The 20,181-nt window shown below is 41.2% G+C and overlaps 1 protein-coding gene across 3 annotated transcripts in view; it reads right to left on the reverse strand.

Annotated features, from left to right (window-relative positions):
- RFX3 (regulatory factor X3) overlaps positions 1-20,181 on the reverse strand; it is a 703,712-nt gene that overhangs the window by 134,565 nt on the left and 548,966 nt on the right. For all 3 annotated transcript variants that reach the window (XM_029613424.1, XM_029613416.1, XM_029613406.1), the window contains 2 exons: positions 14,079-14,194; positions 761-915 (listed from right to left, as the gene is read on the reverse strand). In XM_029613424.1, the coding sequence (XP_029469284.1) occupies positions 761-915; positions 14,079-14,194 (271 nt within the window). The remainder of the gene's footprint in view (positions 1-760; positions 916-14,078; positions 14,195-20,181) is intronic.

Genomic DNA, 20,181 nt, shown 5'->3' on the forward strand with positions numbered 1-20,181 from the left:
TGGCTGTGTCCCATTAAACTATGTCTATCTATATGTCCTGTGATTTTGTTCTTTAGAATAGTTTCTACTATTTTTCCAGGCACTGAAGTCAAGCTCATTGATCTATAGTTTCCCAGATCACCCCTGGAGCCCTTTTTAAATATCAGGGTTACAGTACATTGGCCACCCTACAGTCTTCAGGTATAATGGATGATTTTAATTAGCTCTTTTTTTTAAGAGCTCTTCACCTTTGCAGTTGCACCTTTTATTTTTTTTTCTATTTTCCTCGGCCTATCAAAGTTTCCTTCTTGAAAGTTTAGTGTAAGAGCTATAGATTCACATTTTGTCCCCCTTCCAGTCATTAGTTCAAAGTTGATTGTTATGATCACTATTTCCAAGTGGCCCCACCATAGTTACCTCTCTTACCAAATCCGGCATTCCAGTAAGAATTAGAGCAAAAATAGCTCCCTTTCTCATTGTTTCCTGAATTGCTAAAGGGAACAGTCATTTATTCCCTCCAGGAACTTTACCTATCAAGCATGTCCTGATGTTATACTTACCCAGTCAATATTGGAGTAATTGAAATACTAAGAATGACATTGAAATGGACAACTTTACACTGTAATGAGTCTTAGCGGTGATGAGGATTGGGGGAAGAGCTAGAAGACATTAGTGCATGCAGATATTTATAGGGTCACTCAATTCTCTCTATAACCTGCCATGACAAAAAGCAAAAATCAACAAATGTATTTCTGCAAGACGTTATCTTAGTTTAACTTACTAGGAATAGGTCTTAGGACATCAGGGATGAGAATCTCCACCAAAACTTGGTACATCACATGGTCACAGTTGCACATCCATTTCAGGACAGATTCATTTTTGCACAGAGATATCAGTTTTGCAGTTGGCAGTCGACTTTCTATTTCGCTCAAATTGCTGTAATATATGAAAGAAAGATATAGGTACAGCAGTATATGCATAAATATATGAGAATAAAAACTAATCATTTCTACACAAAATGTATAACATATAAATTACAATGACTGTTTCATCTCATGTCACAAATGAAAATCTTTTCTTCAAAGCTCAGATAAAGCACAATTTAGTACTGTAAGACTGTCTATATGTATAATAAGAATTGATTGTCTTTCTTCAATAGGCTTTTATAAAGTACAGGCAATTCTCAAAGATCCAATTTATCTGGGTAAGTTTACTGTCTGTAAAGTGTCCACCATTTCCCTGTAAAAAAGTACATGTGCAGATCAAGAATGCATGTACATTTACCTAGGCAATAAATACACAGATAAGGTACAAATACATAAGCAATATGTATTTCCCATGGAAACATGCCTGACATAAAAAGCAGGGGCAAATCAGTGTGGGCACTTTTTCTCTAGGCAAATTTCAAACAGAATCTTTAAGAACTGGCGCAAATTCCATGGGTAAAAGTAGACATAGATTTTGCAACCATGCGAGCAGTGCTGAAAATTGCCCCAACAATGGGTAGTGAGATCTCCTAAATCACCCAAGATCACCATTTATATGAGTGGGTCATGTGACTGTGCACAGCACCAAACAGATACATTCAGATTTTTCACTGTTCATGCATAGCAGTTCTTGTACTATCATGGCTTATATAACAGTTTTGACTGGGAGAGAACAACTCTGAAGGGGAGGAAAGAGTTTGTGTGACTATTAATCTGCTGTCTTCAGAAAACACCTGTTACAAGTAAGGAACTTTGCTTTCTCCAAGACCAGCAGTTCACCAAATCACACATGAGACTTCCTAGTCAAAGGTTGTCTTCAACAACAGCAACAAATGGGAAAAATAGTTTGGGAAAAATCTTTTACTATTATCTAATGTTAAACAGGGAAGAGAATCTGAAATTATAAAATGGGCCCTAGGAAAGATGAAATTGGATTCTATTCCCTCAAAGAGACGGTGAAAATTGGAACCGTCCAAACTTATTATCTCACCAGGAGACTGTGTCTAGAAAGAAATAGGATGTGCATGTGTAGACTGAATGCCACATCACAGCCTTGCAAATCCCCTCAATGAAAGCGACCTTAGGCAGGTGACCATCGCTTTCATGGTCCTAATATTATGAGTCTTGAAATGTCTTTCTAAGATCATACTATTCAATTAGAAATCGTAAAGTTGCTCACTGGATTCAAGTACAGTGAGAAATGGTACTCATTTTCTCACAAGAACTCCCAGGAGAGCTTTAAATTAGGATCATCAGGAATGGGTGAAGAAAGCTCTAAGGTAAAAGTACTCAGGAAAGTGAATATTCAAAAACTTATAGAGAAATGAGAAAAAAAAGCAATATCTGGAAACATATGCACACTAATTCTCATAGAATGGGAAATAAAGTCTGGAATCGAGTAGCAGTCATGGAAGAGGCTGACTTTGATATAGTGGCTGTCACAAAGATGTGGGACATGGAAAACCGTAACTGGGATATTGTTATACCAAACTGCAATCAATTCAGGAATGACAGAGTTGGAAGAAAGGCAGGAGGAATGGACTTATATATAAAATATAGCAAAGCAACAGAACTGCAGTGCTTACGAGGTAAGGAGGAAGCACTGTGGGATAATCTAGAAAGAGGAATGGAACATCTCAATACTGGTGTGATATACAGACCTCCATTACAGGCAGAAGAAATGGAGAGAGATTTATTGGAGGAAATTCACAAAATTGCTATGAAAGGGGAGGTGCTATTGCTAGGTGATTTCAATCTGCTGGATACTGACTGGAATATCTAGGCTTTGAAGCAGAGAGTTCTTAGATTCTCTGATAATGGGCCCACCCAGGAGGGGGGTAATCCTGGACCTGGTGCTTACCGATGAGAGAGTGTTTCTGATGCCATGGTGTATGATTATTTGGAATCCAGTAATCACCGGAAGGTATAGTTTGATACTAGAAGACAAGCTGGGAAGATTTACTCAAAAGTGAGAGCCCTAGTTTTCAGGAAAACTAACTTTATGAAAACGGAGAAGTACTTGAGAGTCATTAACTGGAAGGGAAAATCTAGGGGAAGCAGAAGAGCAGTGGGCAAAACTACAAGGAGATATTGTAAGGGGCGTTAACATTTTTGTTAGAATAGAAAATAAAGGCAAAAATGTTGCTATGTTTTTTTTTAAAAGTAGTAGTTGAAAGTGCAGGAAAAAAAAAGGTTAGCTTTCATAAACTATAAGAGACTGCAGAAAGAGGAAAACAGGCAAAAATTTCTGGAAAAGCAAAAAGAAGCTGAGAAAGATCAAAGATGCAAATGGAAGAAAAAGTAGCAAATGTGGTAAAAGATTTTTTTTTATATGTTATAGGAGGCTCAGAGGTGAAGAGGAGGAATATGCAGACAATGAAAAACAGAATTGCTTAATAAATATTTCCATTTGGGGTTCACTGAGGAAGGAAGTGAGGCAAATTGCAATGATTTCAGAAGACCATGTTTGTGAGGAGCTAGTTAAACAAAAAATAGATAAAGCAATGGGACCAGACAGGATATATCCAAAGTTTTAAGGCAACTTAGAGAAGCTCTGATAGCTCCACTGGCTTACCTTTTCAATGCTTTATTTGAATCAGGAGTAGTTCTGGATGACAGGAAGATGCAGTTCCTCTTCATAAATTCAGAAGTAAGGAGGAAGCTGGGAATTACAGGCCAAATAGTCTGATCTCTGGGGTAAGTAAATGAATGGAATTTGCTGCTGGAGGATGTAGTCACAGCAACACACATAGCAGGGGTTTTAAAGGTTTTGGACTGGTTTCTGGAGGAAAAGTCCATAAACAGTTATCAACTATGTTACTGCAGGAAATTCAGCACTTATTGCTGGGAGTGAGCAACAAGAAATTTGATCTACTTTTTGAGATGGGCCACTTTCAGAGACAGGATGCAGGGCTTGATGGATCTTGGTCTGATCCAGCATGGCACCTCTTATGTTCTTATGTATTGCTGCTTAAATAAAATATAGTGCAGTTTCTGGAATGCAATGGATTACAAGATCAGAGACAACATGGTTGTAAAAGAGGTAGGTCTTGTCAGACAAATCTGATAATTTCTCTGGGTGACTAGAGAGTTGGATCAGGGGAAAGTGCTAGATGCACAGTACTTGAATTTCATTAAGGCCTTTGACACGGTTCCGCATAGATGGCTTATATACAGAGTGCCCTGGGTTAGAAACCAGTTAAGAAGGAGAAGAAAAAGGACAGTGGTAGAGTTCACCCCAAGGAGAGGTGCATTACTAGTGGTGTGCTGCATGGATCAGTCCTTGGACCAGTTCTTTTCAACATTTTTGTAAGTTATACTGCAGAAGGACTATCAAGAAAGGTCTGTCTTCTTGTGGATAATACCAAACTCTACAACAGGGTAAATACTCAGGAAGTTGTGGAAATCATGAGGAGGGTTCTATTGAAGCTTGAGGAATGGTCTAGAGTCTGGCAGCTATGATTTAATGATAAAAAAATGCAGAGTCATGCATTTAGGCTGCTGAAATTCTTCTAAGCATGAATCAAGAGTGGAATCTGGTGATCGTATCTGATTACCTTAAGGTGGCCAAAAAGGTATATAAGGTAACAGCAAAAGCCAGAAAGTTGATTGGGTGCATAGGGAGAGGAATGGTCAGCAAAAAAAAAAAAAAAAAGGGAGATGGCATTGCCCCATATAAGACCCACGTGAGACCTCATTTGGAATACTGTGTACAATTCTGCATTTTCAAAAGATTAGGTGGCTACTATGGTCAATAATCTTCATTCTAAGGAATATGGGGACAGACAAACATCTAAACATGTATACTCTAGACGAAAAGCAAATATGATAGAGACATTTAAATACCTTCAAGGTATCAATGGTAAGGAGAGTTTGGAATGCGGACTCATTGGAAGAAGGTGAAAGGGGTAGATTCAGGAGTAATCTAAGGAAATATGTCTTTACAGAGATGGTGGTGGATATATGGAACAGCCTTTCAATGGAGTTGGTGGAGACAAAGACAATATCTGAATTCACAAAAGCATGGGATAAACAGAGGGGCTCTCTGATGGATTGGTAGAGATCATACAGTTGACTAATTGGTGTAGATTTGCAAACTAGCAAGACCATATTTTTTTTTTATCTCCCATTTCTATGTTTCTTTTAGGGTCAAAAGAAATAAAATGCTGCATGGGCTTTCTTAGGGCTTGAGTTTGCTTCAGGTAGAAAGCAATAGATATCTTTTAATCCAAATAATGAGGAACCTTTCTCACCTTTATGAAGATGTGGTCTACAGAAAAATGTTGGATTAAGGTAGAATTCTGACACACACTTAGGCAGGAACGTTGGATTTCTGTCGAGCACCACCCTATTAAAACAAAATCTGGTATAATGTGGATAAGTCACTAGGGACTGGACCACATTGACTATGGGCTGAAATGACTGTCACCAAAAATGCAACTTTCCCGATTAGATACTTGAGTACATATGAGTATAAAGACTAAAAGGGACTTTCATGGGATAGATACAAATTGCATTCATGTCCTATGGAAAACTTCAATTGAAGCAAGTCCTCCAAGGATCTGATAAGTAAAGGCTGCACAAAAATTGAGTTACCTTCTATACAGTAGTGTAGCTATGGGTGGGCCATGGCCTACACTGTTTGAGCTCAGGCTCACCTAATTGGGAATGGAGCAGGGATGGATTAAGGGATGGGCCAATAATGTGCTGAGCTAAAAGGTAGCATGCAATCAGGTCTTCACTTTTTTTTTTTTTTAATAGCCACAGGTAGTAGGTGCCGTGTTGTGCTGCTCTGTCAATGTTCCCTACCATCTCCCTACCACCTGCCAGTGATCAAAGTCTCCACACGGCAGCGCTAGGTTGTGACGTGCTGGCAGGGTTCTACCTTCCATTAGTGATTAGGGGCCCCTGTGTAGCAGCACTCGATGACTAGTGGTTCCTTCCAGCGGGTTTCTTGCACCTAGTTGGCAGAAAGGAAGACCACCTTGGGAAAAGGTGAGGGGGTGAGAATTAGGGATGGAAAGGGGACTGGGTGGTACATGACTGAGAGGGAAGGGGGGGGAGTGAGTGACTGAGAGGGAAGGGAGGTTAGAGTGAGGGAAGGGGGTTTGAATGACCTGTAGGGAAGGGGGGAGGGGAGGCATTTGGAGGAAGGGGTGAGTGAGAGAGGGGGAAGGGGTGAGAGTGGGGGAAGGGGGTTCAGTGACTGAGGGACAGGGCAAGGGATGAATGACAGAGTGCGTGAGAGGGAGGGAAAGGGGACATGAGGGATAAGAGAGTGAAGAAGAGTGACATTCTCATGTCACACACATATATATATATATATATATATATATATATATATATATATATATGAGAAAGCAGTGAAAGTTTGCGTGTGCATTTCACTAATCCATGACAATCTCAGGGTTACTGGAAGTCAAATGTTCCCAGGAATGCAGTAGGTGAATTTTTTTTATCCTTATTAGTTTTAATTATTGGGTATTATTTGATTAGTCTGCTGCTTTGAAATATTTAATTGATTTTTTGGAAATGTTTAAAAATTTTTTTTATCCTTATTCTTTTTATTAGGTATTCTATTCATTTGTTTTGAAATATTTTTATTAGTATGATTTACTATTATGATTGATTTATATTTCTTGATTTTATTTTATGAGGAATGATGTTTCTGTTTTTGCATTAATGCAATGAATATGAGTCTTGCTGAAAGGGGAGGGGGCTGGGGATAAAGACTGCTGGAGACTGGAAGGAGTAGGAGAGTGAATACTATGGGAAGTGGAAATAATTTGATTTTCTGTGTGTCATTTTAGGAAATGTGCAACTCAATATTTCTAGTTTTTTCAGTACAGGGAAAAAGGCAATTCATTTTATTTCTTTGGTGTTATATTGCAGGAAGAGTCTGGCTTTTTGGGTTTCCAGTTCAGCATTTTTCTCCTTGATTCTCTTTTTAGTTTATGGTCAATTCTGTTTTTGGTGAGGGTCTGATTGTGTTATGCATGTGGGATGAAGTGTTTTGCTAGCATGTAGTTTCTATGTCAGGATTTCTAGATGTTCAGCTTGCTCTTTTTTTCCAATCTGTACAAAGGAGTATTTATGTTGTACAGCAGTGAGCATGTGTGAATGTGAGAGAGGGCATATGTGTGTATGAAAAAGCATATATATGAGCCTGAAAGAGAATTATGAGTCAGTGAGCTTGTATGTAAGCCTGAGAGAGTTCTCAGGTAGAGAGAGCTGGGGAATTTTCTAATCCTTATTAGTTTTAATTATTAGGTGTTATTTGATGTGTGTTGTTTTGAAATATTATGTTGATACTTGGGAAAATTAAAAAAAATGGTCTGAGTTTTAAATTATTGGATTTTCTATTTGTCAGCTGTTTTGAAATATTTATTCTTTTTATTAATATTAGAATTTAAAGAAAGAAGTAATGCTATTCTGTCTGGAGTTGAAGGATATATGCTAAATTATAATAATTCTTTTGTCATAACACCAGGTGAAATTTTGGAATACTTTGCAGGATATCGTGATGTGTGTTAAGATGGTTGTCTTTATAATACACTTGTGTTTGGTCAGCTTTAAATTAAGTTGTGGGGTATTGTTTCTTGAAACACCTTTACATTTTACTGAATTGTTTCCATAAGTGTGTATATGGTTTAGTGTTGGTAAGGGCTTGAAATAACTGAGTTAAAAGTGTCACTCAGGATGCATGACAGATATTGCACGCTATTTAGACATCCATTGTCGGGTACATGCTAAGACATTATTTTTTTTTAAATTAATACTTTTATTGAAATTTTTCAGGTAATATCTCAATGACATTGCAATATTAATATGTAAACCGAATACTTCCCCACCTTCCCCCACCCACCCCACCCTCACCATCTTAGAGGAGCTATAGCTTCCCAGCTATGAGTCTATAAATAATGATGAAGTGCAATAATACATTCCGCATTAATAACAGAACAATCAGAGCAATGATAACAAAACATCATACCCAATGCTTAACAAAAGTCTAAGGAGCTACCTTAGAAGGCAGAAAAGAACAGCCTCATTCTTTATGGTTAAAGGTCATCACTTTTCCCCCGGTCCCCATCTCCTAGCCCTAAAAAGATTTACATCTGTTCTATATATTCTAATAACGGTTTCCAAGCCTTCATCATTGAAGGCATTCTCCCATATTTGGCGGCTGTTAGGGAAGCTAGCCTGTAGTATGTATGGAGTTTATCAATGACCTCCAGCAACTGTGGCACTTGAGCTGTTTTCCACTTAGCTGCTATCAACGTACGAGCAGCGATAAAGACATGAGAACAGAAGCACTGCTGGGATATTTGTATAACCTCGGGATACACATGCAGCAAAGCCGCAATAGCAGAGGCCGGAATAGGTACTTGAAGCAGGGCACTTAACCAGGTGAACAGAGACTCCCAAAAGGGCTGTATTTTGGGACATGTCCACCATATATGAAAATACGTTCCCCTATTTCCACAGCTGCGCCAGCACAAATCTGACGCAGCCGGATATATCCTATGAATCTTATCTGGGGTAAAATACCATCTATATATCATTTTATAACAGTGTTCACGCAACCCCGCTGAAATCGAACATTTCCTAGCACAGTATAAAATGGCCTCCCATGTCTGAGTACTTAGTTGTTCTCCTAAATCCATGTCCCAGTGTTTTTTAAATGTGCTAGCTTCCTGCTTATCCGGGAAGAAAGCATGATAAATTTTAGAAATGGGCCCTTTTATTCTGTCACTGTATTGTATCAAAGCTTCAAACAATGAGCGACTTGGTCGCAACACCTTGGTGCGCTGTAGTTCCCGGATAAAGTGAACTACTTGGGCATATGCTAAGAAATCGTTCGGATTAAAGGAGGAAGTATCCATCAGTCCCTGCATGGAGAGGATAGACCCTTGGGACATCAACTGTCCTACTGTAGTTACACCCACTTTCTTTCATACAGCAGGTTGAGGAGCCTGCCTGTTATACAGAAGGGATGACTGATAAAAATATTGAAAACCCCCCACTAATTGCTTACTACTCTGCTTCCAAATATTCAGGGTAACCCGTAGAGACCATGTGAGGTCCTGAATTGCCCACCAGGAGTTCCGCGGTTGCCAAAATATAGCACGTAGTGCCATTGGACCCAGAATTGCTTGTTCGATGGCCACCCATTGCTTAATTTCTGTATTACGGTGAATATCCATTAAGGCCCTCAGCTGGGCTGCTCTATAGTACCAAAGGAGGTTGGGAACCCCCAATCCCCCCTGCAGCTTTGGTCGATATAACACCTGATGTGCTAGACGTGGCGGGCGTCTGCGCCATATGAAATCAAAGATCCATTTTTGCCAGCGGCGCACATGCTAAGACATTATTTATTGATAAGAGTACTAGTAGGATTCAGACTTGTATGGATACTGCCCACCCATGTTAACCTTGGGCCCCTCCAAGAAATCAGTTCTGGCTATACCATTGCTTTTACAAGCTAATAATCAGCACAAATTGTACTCAATGAACCCTAACAGAGTTGGCTTTTAGGGCTGATCCTGAAAGACGTAGAAGACATTCAAGCTATTTTTGTGCTGGACAAAAGAAGGGATCTAAGACCTTGACCTCACTCTAGATAGAAAACTCCTCCAGTTGAATCCATAAGACCTCCAGTTAAATTCCTTTCTTGAAGAAAGGATTTTAAACAGCAATTTGTGGGTGCTGCAGTCCTACAACACCCCAGGTGGCATGGGTGACAGCTGGGGTGGGAAGGTTGCAGGGGAAGGGGGGAGGGTGGGTCTGAGGATGGAGCCTGAAGGCCACATTAATTTTCCAGTTTTATGTATATATATGTCGGGGAGGGAAGGCTCCTTGGGTGATAGGTCTGTTACATTTTCCCCCCATTTCAGGGCTTGGGATGCCATGGGAGGGACAGATTCAGGCACAAGGACCTTCACTTGTGGGTTTGTTTTTTTTCCCAGTAGGGTGGAGGGCAATCAGGCCTGCAAATTCATAAACCTTGACTTTTTTTTTTTTAATTGGTTCTGTTTCAATATAACCGGTTAAGTTATAAGTTATCCAGGTATACATACTTGAATAACTTTCAAATGTAGCTGGCTAGATTTGAAAGTTATCTGGGTAACATTGCCTGGATAAATTTAGGAGAGTATATTCAGCGGGATATTTATCCCACTGAATATCCCTAACTACCTATCCAACTGAATACTTTGTTCATTTACTGTTTTTCTGAATATTGCCCTCAAGCTGACTAAAATGGAACAGAATAAGAACTCACCTATGATCCTACAAAAAGCTAACAGACCAATAATCACCTACTGAGCTGTCATTTGGTTTTGTTATGTCTATGAAGACTGATTCTTTACTTTAATTTTTGTCTTGCTTCACCAATGTAGCACCCTACTTCATATTCTTTTTGCATTGTATCATGTACACAATATTCATAAAAATGCATGAATCTGAAACTTTTATTTTGAATCTTTACCACATGGGTGGCTATTGGGTCCTGTGAAATTTGTTGGTACAACTTGCTTCATGGTGTCTTGCTGGGTTTTGTGCTTCTTTCTTCTATTTGGGTTTCTGTTTGGTGCTTAGTCCTTATACATTTTTATTTCATGTTAGGTACTTGCCAGAAGGCTAGAATTGTGTGTGGGGGGGGGGGGGGGGGGGGGGAGGGGGCAAGGAATATTTATTTCAGTTATTCATCCTCCAGTAGTAGTGGTTGTATCTCTCATGATTTTTCTTAGGTTTTCTAGCTCTGACTTGTATGTTACTACAAGTGGTACCTTCTCCATGGTTTTCCCTGGGTGTTTTGAGTGAAGATGTAATATTCTTAATGATGTTTTTGGGGTGATAGCCCTTTTGTTTTCATGACTCAGTTAGATCTTAGAGATGTTTATTTCTGTTCCTTGAGCCAGAACAAATACAGTGGTATCATGAAGCCTGACTGTGTATAATGGACTATTTTGTGTGTGAAAAATGGAAATGGTAGCTGCATCTTTCAGTTGGTTTTCTGTATATAGATGTTTGTAGGTGCCCATTGTTGGTTGAGACTATAGTGTCTGAAAAGTTAATTCTTTCCATCTTGAGTCTGATTTTGTAATGGAATGCATTGAAGGAGATTTAAAACTGCTTAAGGTTTTATTCTCCTTCCGTGCAAAGCGTGAAGATGTCATTGATATACCAGTCATATCTAAAAGGTTTGCTGTGGGGACTACTCAGGAATCTCTCTTCCAATTCTGACAGCAAAAGGCTGGCATACTGTGGTGCCATTCTGGTGCCCCTGGCATTTCCCACAATCTGTAAACAGATTTCATCATTGAAGCTGAAAAAGTTAAGGGACAGGATTAATTCAATTAGTTTTGCAACAGTTTCTGCTGTGTGTTGATGATCCAGAGTAGTTGTCCTTAGGAATTTGTAACATGCAACTCTACATAGGGGATGTTTCTTTACAATGACCCCCACATCCATTATGACAAGGAAAGTATCAGACAGTAACTGCTTGATATTATTTAACCTGTTTAGAAAGTCTGTGTTGTCTTATATGAAGCTGTTTGTGTTTTTATTTGCTAGGGGTTTGAGGAATCCCTATATTAGTACAGATATTTCCTCTGTGAATGTGCCAATATCAGATATAATTGGCCTGCCAGGGTTCTGCAGTTCGTGGATTTTAGATGGCATATAGAAGGTACCAACAGTGGGGTGGATTGATATCAAGTTTTCTAGCTGAGACTGTGGCTGTTTTGGAGACATCTTGATTACTTTTTTTTTTTAGTTATTTTATATATTCCTTTGTGGGATCCTTGTTAAGTGTTTTGTAATATGTATTATTTTAAAGTTACCTATACTTCTATATAATTTTCTTTGTCCATAATCACTACAGAGCCTCATTTTTCTGCTGGTTTGATGGTAATGTTTGGTTTTTCTGAAAATGATTAATTGTAGGCCTTTCTAGTAGGGAAATGATCCTTCCTCAGCAAATGAGAGCGATAAAGAGCTTAGTCAAAAGTTGGCCTTATTCTTTAAAAACAAAATTGAAAAATTAACAATAGAGCTTGACAATATACCGTGACAAGAAATTAAATTAATATCAAAAGACACAGTTTGGTCTACTTTTGAGGAAGTATCAACAAATGAGGTTGAAATGTTAATTAATAAATTAAATCCTGCTAACCATCCCAATGATTCAATCCCAATATTGGGGTAAATTTTCAAAGGGTTACGCACGTAATATACTCATGTAACCCCCAAAAACCTACCCCTGCGCGCGTTGAGTAGCATGCACAAATGTACCCAGCGCGCATAGGGGCGGATTTTCAGACTCTGCGAATAGGCCTACTTTTGTTTGCGCTCCAGGCGCAAACAAAAGTATGCTGGATTTTAGTAGATACGCGCGGAGCCGCGCGTATCTGCTAAAAACCTGGATCGGCGCGCGCAAGGCTATCGATTTTGTATAGCCGGCGCGCGCCGAGCCGCGCAGCCTACCCCCATTCCCTCCAAGGCCGCTCCGAAATCGGAGCGGCCTTGGAGGGAATCCTCTAACGCCCTCCCCTCACCTTCCCCTCCCTTCCTCTACCTAACCCACCCGCCCGGCCCTGTCTACACCCCCCCCTTACCTTTCTCCGGGGATTTACACCTCCCGGAGGGAGAAGTAAATCCCCGCGCGCGAGCGGGCCTCCTGCGCGCCGGGCCGCGACCTGGGGGCGGGTACGGAGGGTGCGGCCATGCCCCCAACCGCCCCGGGCCATAGCCACGCCCCCGTACCCGCCCCCAAAATGCTGCCGACACGCCCCCAAAACGCCGCGACGACCGGGCCCGCCCCCGACACGCCCCCGACACGCCCCCCTCGGAGAACCCCGGGACTTACGCGAGTCCCGGGGCTCTGCGCGCGCCGGTAGGCCTATGTAAAATAGGCTCTTAGGCGCGCAGGGCCCTGCTCGCCTAAATCCGCCCGGTTTTGGGCGGATTTAGGCGAGCAGGGCTCTGAAAATCCGCCCCATAGGATTTAAAGTCGACCCCATTGGTTCTAAAACAATTTCTACTCTGATAGCTTCTATGAACTTTACACCACAATAAGCATAACTATAATACTATGTGTGATAAAACTACTCATGTAAGTACCTTGGTACAATTGGTCATGAACTACTTCGCTAAATGACTATGTGTAATGATATATTGTAACCGAACCTTTGACGGCACCTGTTAGAATGTACTATAGCACACTTTTACCTACATTAAATATGTGCCTACATGTAAACCGTTGCGATAGTATTTAACTTAGCGACGGTATAGAAAAGATTTTAAATAAAAAATAAATACTTTTTCTATATTATCATTACAACTATATTCTTTGCTATATCTGTGTATTCTGCTTGGCTTTCTGGAATATAGCTTGATGATAATAATAAGCACTGTTATTCTGCTATTTATTGTTTGCTGACTCAATGTGTGTGAGTGTGGTTTTGTATTTTCTTAAACAGTGGGTTCTGCCAGGACAGGAAGAGTCTAGGGGATACCGCTTTGCATTTTGAAATGGAGGATATTGTTGGGAGAAGAAAAGTCAGGTAATTCCAGCCCTAAGTGTCTCTGTTCTTGCGTTTTCCTTTTCCACACTCACACAGAGTAAACTTGCAACACCCCCAACCCTCTCCATCAACATTTTTAAAGAGTCTGTGCAAGAGGCTGGTGACTTCCCCTTCAGCACATGAATTAAACCTCATAAGTTGGATAGGGATTCAGGGGCACATTAACCTTGTGATGTAATTTTTCATTGGGTGGGAAAGGACTTAGCCAGTTAGCGCTGATTTTCAGTGCAAAGTGGCTAAACTTAAGTCATCTCAAGTTTACACATCTATAATTTAATTTAGGTGCCTCTATTCAGCCAAGATTTAAGGTTTCAAATGTCGGCTGAATATAGGCTCCGAAATTAGGTGCCTAATGTGAGGTGTTGAGCATCCTATGACTATCAGGCCTAGTAGCCCTTTTATATCAGTCTCTCTAATATTTGGATATCCTTTTTAAAGAACATGATTTAAAACTTTGGTACAGACCTAACATCCAAAAAAGCCCGAACATATTAATATCTGAAAGGAAACGCACATGTTTACCAACCTTGATTCAGTAATGGTGGTACCATCAGTTGAAGGTGAAGGAGAATAGCGCCAGAAGGTTTGCCACAACTTTTCAATCAGACTAAATTGAAGATTCACTACAACATCCAATATTGCCTGCAAAAGAGAAACAATGTTCTTGGCACTTATAATCCTGGATCCCTATTCAACAGTGTATTAATTTGTGCAAAACAGAAGAGAACTATCCTGTTTGAGTCTGGCATTACTGTTGAAATATTTGACTAGACATTTGAATGTGTATGCTTTGCTTAAGCTAGGGGTTTCAAATGCCAGTCCTTGAGGTTCGCAAAACAGTTGGGTTTTCAGGATATCTCTCAAATAAATATAGATTAGATTGATTTGCATACAAATGAGGCAGTATGCATGCAAATATAATCACGTGCAGATTTATTGGGAATATCCTGAAAACCCAACCACTTTGAGGCTGTTGAGAACTGGAGTTTGAGACCCCCTAGCTTAAGACTTGTGTTAGTATGCAAGCTTGTAACAAAGGTAGAGAAATGAAAGGATCGAATACAAATAAGTGAACTCATATAAATTAGAAAATTGAAAAAGGTGGTTTACTCAGAGCCCACAGTTTCATGCATCAGTTCAGGCATAGATTCTGTAACAAGTCTTGCAAATTATGACAGTAACTTTGAAACAGCCGCATGGGCGCACATGTATGTGAGTTTACCGGCTCGCATCAATTTTATAACATATGCACATATACATGTGCATAGTATAAAATAGGCTGAATGCGTGCAATTTTAAGTGGGTGTGTGCATGTGAATTTAAATGCCACTGCTACCGAGTAAGTGGGGGGATTTTAGTAAACACATGTGCTGACTCAATTACCAGATTTCCCAGTTCGTTCCCAGGTCGCCCAGGTAAGGGATAAGACTTCCAGATCCCCGACGTTTAACAGCCTTTTTACCCGCTGTTAGTCCCAACCCTTAAAAACCCTGCTGACATGCCTAGATTTTATCTTATGACTTACACCCATCCATAATAGAAATAAAGTTGCGCTTCTGGACATATTTACGTGTTTATTTCATTGAGAAATCCAGAAACACCCATGCCCAGCACATGCCCCCGTGCCTTTTTTTAAAAATCATTTTGTTCATGTAGCGGGAGATACACAAATACTCTGTGCTTTTTAAAATATACTCGGCCCGACTTGCAAGCGTATCTCTCAGTTTTGATGCGTGTCAGGCTTTTAAAATTCACCTATATTTGTAACACCACATCTTGCCAATTTATTTGTAACACTTGCATAAATTTGAAGAGATTTTCATGTTAAATAATGTCAATCTTTATTTATAAAAAAATATAAAAGATGATGCAGTAGTGACAAATATCACTACATTGGTTATATTCACAGTTACAGAAATGTCAAATTACACAACTATTATGCATATCAGAGTATATACACATCTGCATACTATAAACTTAAAGATAGGTTACTGTCAAATTATTCACTCCCTTCTCATTCTTAGATGTCAATGATGGCATAGTTATGGAGCAAGCTGTATATCAATTTGAAAATATTTGAGTAGATACAAACTCATTCTTGAGGGTGATATAGTTCCTGATAGGGATGTTCATTTATTTGAAATGAATAAGCAAAACATAATGAATTAACCCAAATGTGTTTCTTTCGTGGTCCCCCAAAAAGAATGGAGAGGTCTGACAAATGAAACAAATCTTTGTCTCATTCATTTATGTTTCTCATTCATTTCTTTGGCCCACTGAAATCTAGGTGTAGGTAACTTAACAACTAACTCTTGCTTGTATGACCTCACCACCTTGTCAGAGACTTCTCAAAGTAAAGGAAGGACAAGTTGCCAAGGAGACTATACAGAGGACAAATCATGGTGCAGTATCTTTTTAAAAAGCTATACTTGCCATCTGGATCAAGCGACACTGATATCCTCCCACTGTAAAATCTGAGCTTGTGCAATACTTAGCACTGGCTGGGAAAGTAATTTAGCTAGATATGACTTATCTGGCTAAGTTACAAGGGATATTCAGTGGCATGGATATGTCACTGAAAATCTGCGGTCAAGGTGCTACTTAGCTGGATAACTTAAATCCGGCTAAGTTAGATCAGTTCTATGGACGAATATCGCTACTTATCCGGTTAATTTGACTCTACAACCACTGAGTGATGATCTAGATGAGTCTTTTGAAAGCCAGGGGCTGACTGGACTAGGTAGGTGGCATCTGCTTTTCGATTAACAGGTGCCACAGAGCCAGGGTGTTCCCAATTTCTCTTTAAAAGGTCCAAAAGGATGTCATGGATAGAGATGGACATGATTTCCTTAGGAGCATCGAGAAATTGTAGAAGCTCCAGCATCTGATGTCTAGAGTCCTCTTCCGTCTGAAGCTGGAATGGGACCATTTCAGACATTCCCTTTACAAAATTTAAAAAGGACAGGTCCTCTGGAGGAGAACACTTCCTTTCATCAGGAGGAGAGGGCTCTGAAGGTAGATCATCAGAATACTGGGATGAATCATCAGTCCAGGGATTATAAGGGTCATCACCAGCTCCCAAATGTTCCTCAGAAGGGAGTAACTGTGTGATTCCTGAAGGCCCTGGCCTAGGCATCGATGGTCTTGGAAGAGGAATCGAAGGCATCCATGGAGGCATCGAGAGCATCAACGGAGGCATCAGAGGCACAGTTGGAATCGGTGACATCGATGGTTGTGTCGGTGGTGGCACTCCTGATGGCGGAATGAAGAGCGGTGTTTCTTCTTCTTCCTCTGATAAGGGAATCGATGAGGAAGGAATTGGGTCCATCGGTTCCCTCAGATCCACCGGTGGAAGGGCACCGATTAACTTGTCCATCCTTGCCAATAGCGGTGCAAGCACCATGGGTTTCGGATCGGTGGCCGGAGGAGGAACCGGCACCGGTATTAATGGAGGCTGGAAGCCCTGGAGTGCTTTGCTGATGGCCTCTTGGATCATCCGATCCAATTCCTCACAGAACCCTGGGGCATAGATACCCGGTTCCGGAGTAGAAGGCAGCACTGGCGTAGCCGGAGGGTCCACCGGTGAAGGTGGAATCACGGATTCCGGCACCTGTCCAGGTGGGGAACGCCTCGGTGACCCAGAGACAGAAGAGGACGAGGCCTTTTCTGTACAGGACTTCTTTGTCGGTGGCTCAGACGACAGCGATGCTGAGGGCTTTCCCGTATTGGTGGCCTGAGCTTTACAATGACTGTGTCGATGTTTTTCTCAATGTTCACCTCAGTGTTGTTCCTGAGGAGGAACAGAGGGGGTCAGACACCCATGGAGTTGTCAAGGCCGGTCGGATAGCAGCGGATTCCAGGTGCTGGTGCAACGTAGATTGCACTGGTTCAAACGACGTTGAAGCTATCGATGGAGTCGGGGTTTTTGGCTGAAAGAGAAGTCCTACCTTATTGAGCTAAGCCTTGCGACCTTTTGGTGTCATTTGGGCACATTTGGTGCAAATAAGGATATCATGGCTGGACCCCAAGCACACCACACAGACCATGTGAGGGTCAGTGAGGGTCATTGTTCGAGTACAGTCGGGGCACGGATGGAAACTCGACGCCATGGCCTCGACAAAATTTAGTCACGGTGTGGTCGATGGCCGTTAGGCTGCGAAGGAAGAACTTGACGGGAATCGACCGCAAATGGGTAAAAAACTTACCGTTCGACCACGGAGTAAAGATATTGATAAGGGGACCCCTGTGGGGTAGAAATTTTTGAAATTTTTTAACAAAGTTCTGTGAGGAAAAATTCCTGTCAGGAATCACTGAAGAGCTCCTTAACCTGCGTGGCTATTGCTGCGCGGAAAAAAGAAAACTGAAGGGGGACCCCTGCTGGCTGCAGGGTTATTGCTATGCTGGGCATGCCCAGTAGGTGCCAGTCAAAGTTCTAGAAACTTTGACAAAATTGTTCCGTGATTGGGCTCCATCCTGATGAAGTCACCCATATGTGAGGACTACCATCCTGCTTGTCCTGTGAGAAGAGTCTTATCAGGCTGCTAGTCTTTTTTGTCTGACGGTGTCTAGTAGTTAATTTTGTGTGTGGAGTCATCACTATTAATGCACATGGCATTATGTGTATGTGTGTGTGAGTGACAGACAGTTCTCCATACAGCGAGTGGTACTGTGAGTAGGGGGGACAGTTACAGTATCATTTATTATATCCAACTCCCAGTAGGCAGTGCACTTCAGCAAATTCCATTATGTCAAGAAATAGGAGTGGAAGGGATGTTGCCAGGGTTGGCAACTTTGGCAGGGGCAGCAATAAAAAAAAAAAAAAAGGCAGTCCTGCAACTAAATTGAAGAGGGATATTATTAGGTCCAGAATGGCAGGAAAGAAAGGAAGCTTAGCATCTCCCTATTATTTTAGAGCAGAGGGAAAAGGTGGGAGGGCCATCCAAGACTGGCATTAGCAAGGCAGGGGGTATCAGAAGTGCAATGCCCAAAACTAGCAATGCACTCTTTGGCTAATGTTTGAGGTTGTATTTTCATCAACTGATTCTGACAGGTCGATTTTAAAAGTGTTTCTCGTGCAAAAATACCCAAATCCGTGTGTATGTGGGCTGCACACAAACAATGTGGATTTTAAATAGCTGCAAAATATGCGCATATGTATCTGTGCACACGTGAGGAATAAGGGAGCAGGAAATGGGTGGGGCATTGGAGTTCTGGGGCGGGGCCAAGACTTATGCGCATAACTTCAAATTTTAAAAATGAAACTCGCAACATGTGTACCCCTAGATATCCGTGTAACTTTACTGCTGCTCCTGTTGAGGAGCAAGTATGTAGATCTCAAGTTTTAGGGCTTATAGGACAAGGTGAGGGGTCCAGGTCCACTGGGAAGTTTACATGATGAAGAACCAGAGGGGTCGGAAAGACCTCACTATTAACTGGACAAACTGGTGGACTAACTGGAAAACTGGGTATGTGCCTCGCACAAGTATGTTTTAAAATTCACTAGCATATACGTGTAAAAGCCACATGGTCCAATCAAAGACACATACATGCTAGCTGTGCTCAAGTAAGCTCTTACAATTAGGAGTATGCTTTCGTGCGGTTGGTGCATTTTAAAACGTATGCATGTAAGTGCGCACACGATTAACAATTCTTGCGTATCCTTGCTCGTGCACTGATATGTGCATATATGGGTGCATGCATGCTCATTTTAAAATCAGCCTTTGAGGAAGAATCTTGTTGAAGAATCTCTGAATTGGAAGATACTAAAGAACTAATAGCCAAAGAGAATTTGGGAAATTTAGTTAATAGCGACCTAGGCTCCAGTGAGGTGATAAGTCAGAGAGATGATATTGGTGTTAACCCTCAGGAAAAGCAGGCAGCGCAGGTAAAAAGCACGAGTGGTACCCCTGGCATTTTCCCTCACAGTCCACCTTCTACCTCAACTCTAGTGCCAGTATCAGCCTCCAAGGATGTAGAGAGGGGATCAAGGAAGAAATACCTGATCTGGAGGCATTTTAAAGAGAGGGAAGAAACACATTTTGCTCAGTGTATTCACTGCAGGAAGGATATCACTTGAGGGAAGCAAGTAGGATATCTAACAAATGCTGGTATGCAGCATCACCTGCAGAAGCAGCACCTACTAGCATTCGCATCAGAGGAGGGTGGCAGTACTAGCCTAGGGATCCCAAGTAAAAGCCAGAGGAAAGGGGTTGAAAAGGGGAAGACTTTTGCCCAAGTTAATCTCATGGCCCCTTCCAGAAGTCAAGTGGCAGGCCAGCAGACCCCAGCCATGCATTTAAAGTGGCAATCCACCAGACAGAAAATAGGGTGGTACTCTATAGCACTGTCCTGAGGCAAGAGGCAGGCAACATGAAATAAATGCGATTAAATAATAAAATAGTAATGAGGAGCAATGGTGAAATAATTGCGGTTGATAACTGGCCTCTGCAGATAGTAGAGAACGTGAGCTTTAAGCATCTGCTGCATGTGTTATCCCCCTTTTAGGAACTGCCTTTAGTAGGAAGGTCATCTCCACCTTGTACAACCAGTGCAGTAATTGCATGCAGGAGCAGGTGACAAAGGCAGAGTGGAATAGAGTACATTTCACCAGTGATATCTGGGCCAGCACA

Source organism: Rhinatrema bivittatum, chromosome 1, assembly GCF_901001135.1.
Source record: "Rhinatrema bivittatum chromosome 1, aRhiBiv1.1, whole genome shotgun sequence".
Classification (NCBI taxonomy): domain Eukaryota; kingdom Metazoa; phylum Chordata; class Amphibia; order Gymnophiona; family Rhinatrematidae; genus Rhinatrema; species Rhinatrema bivittatum.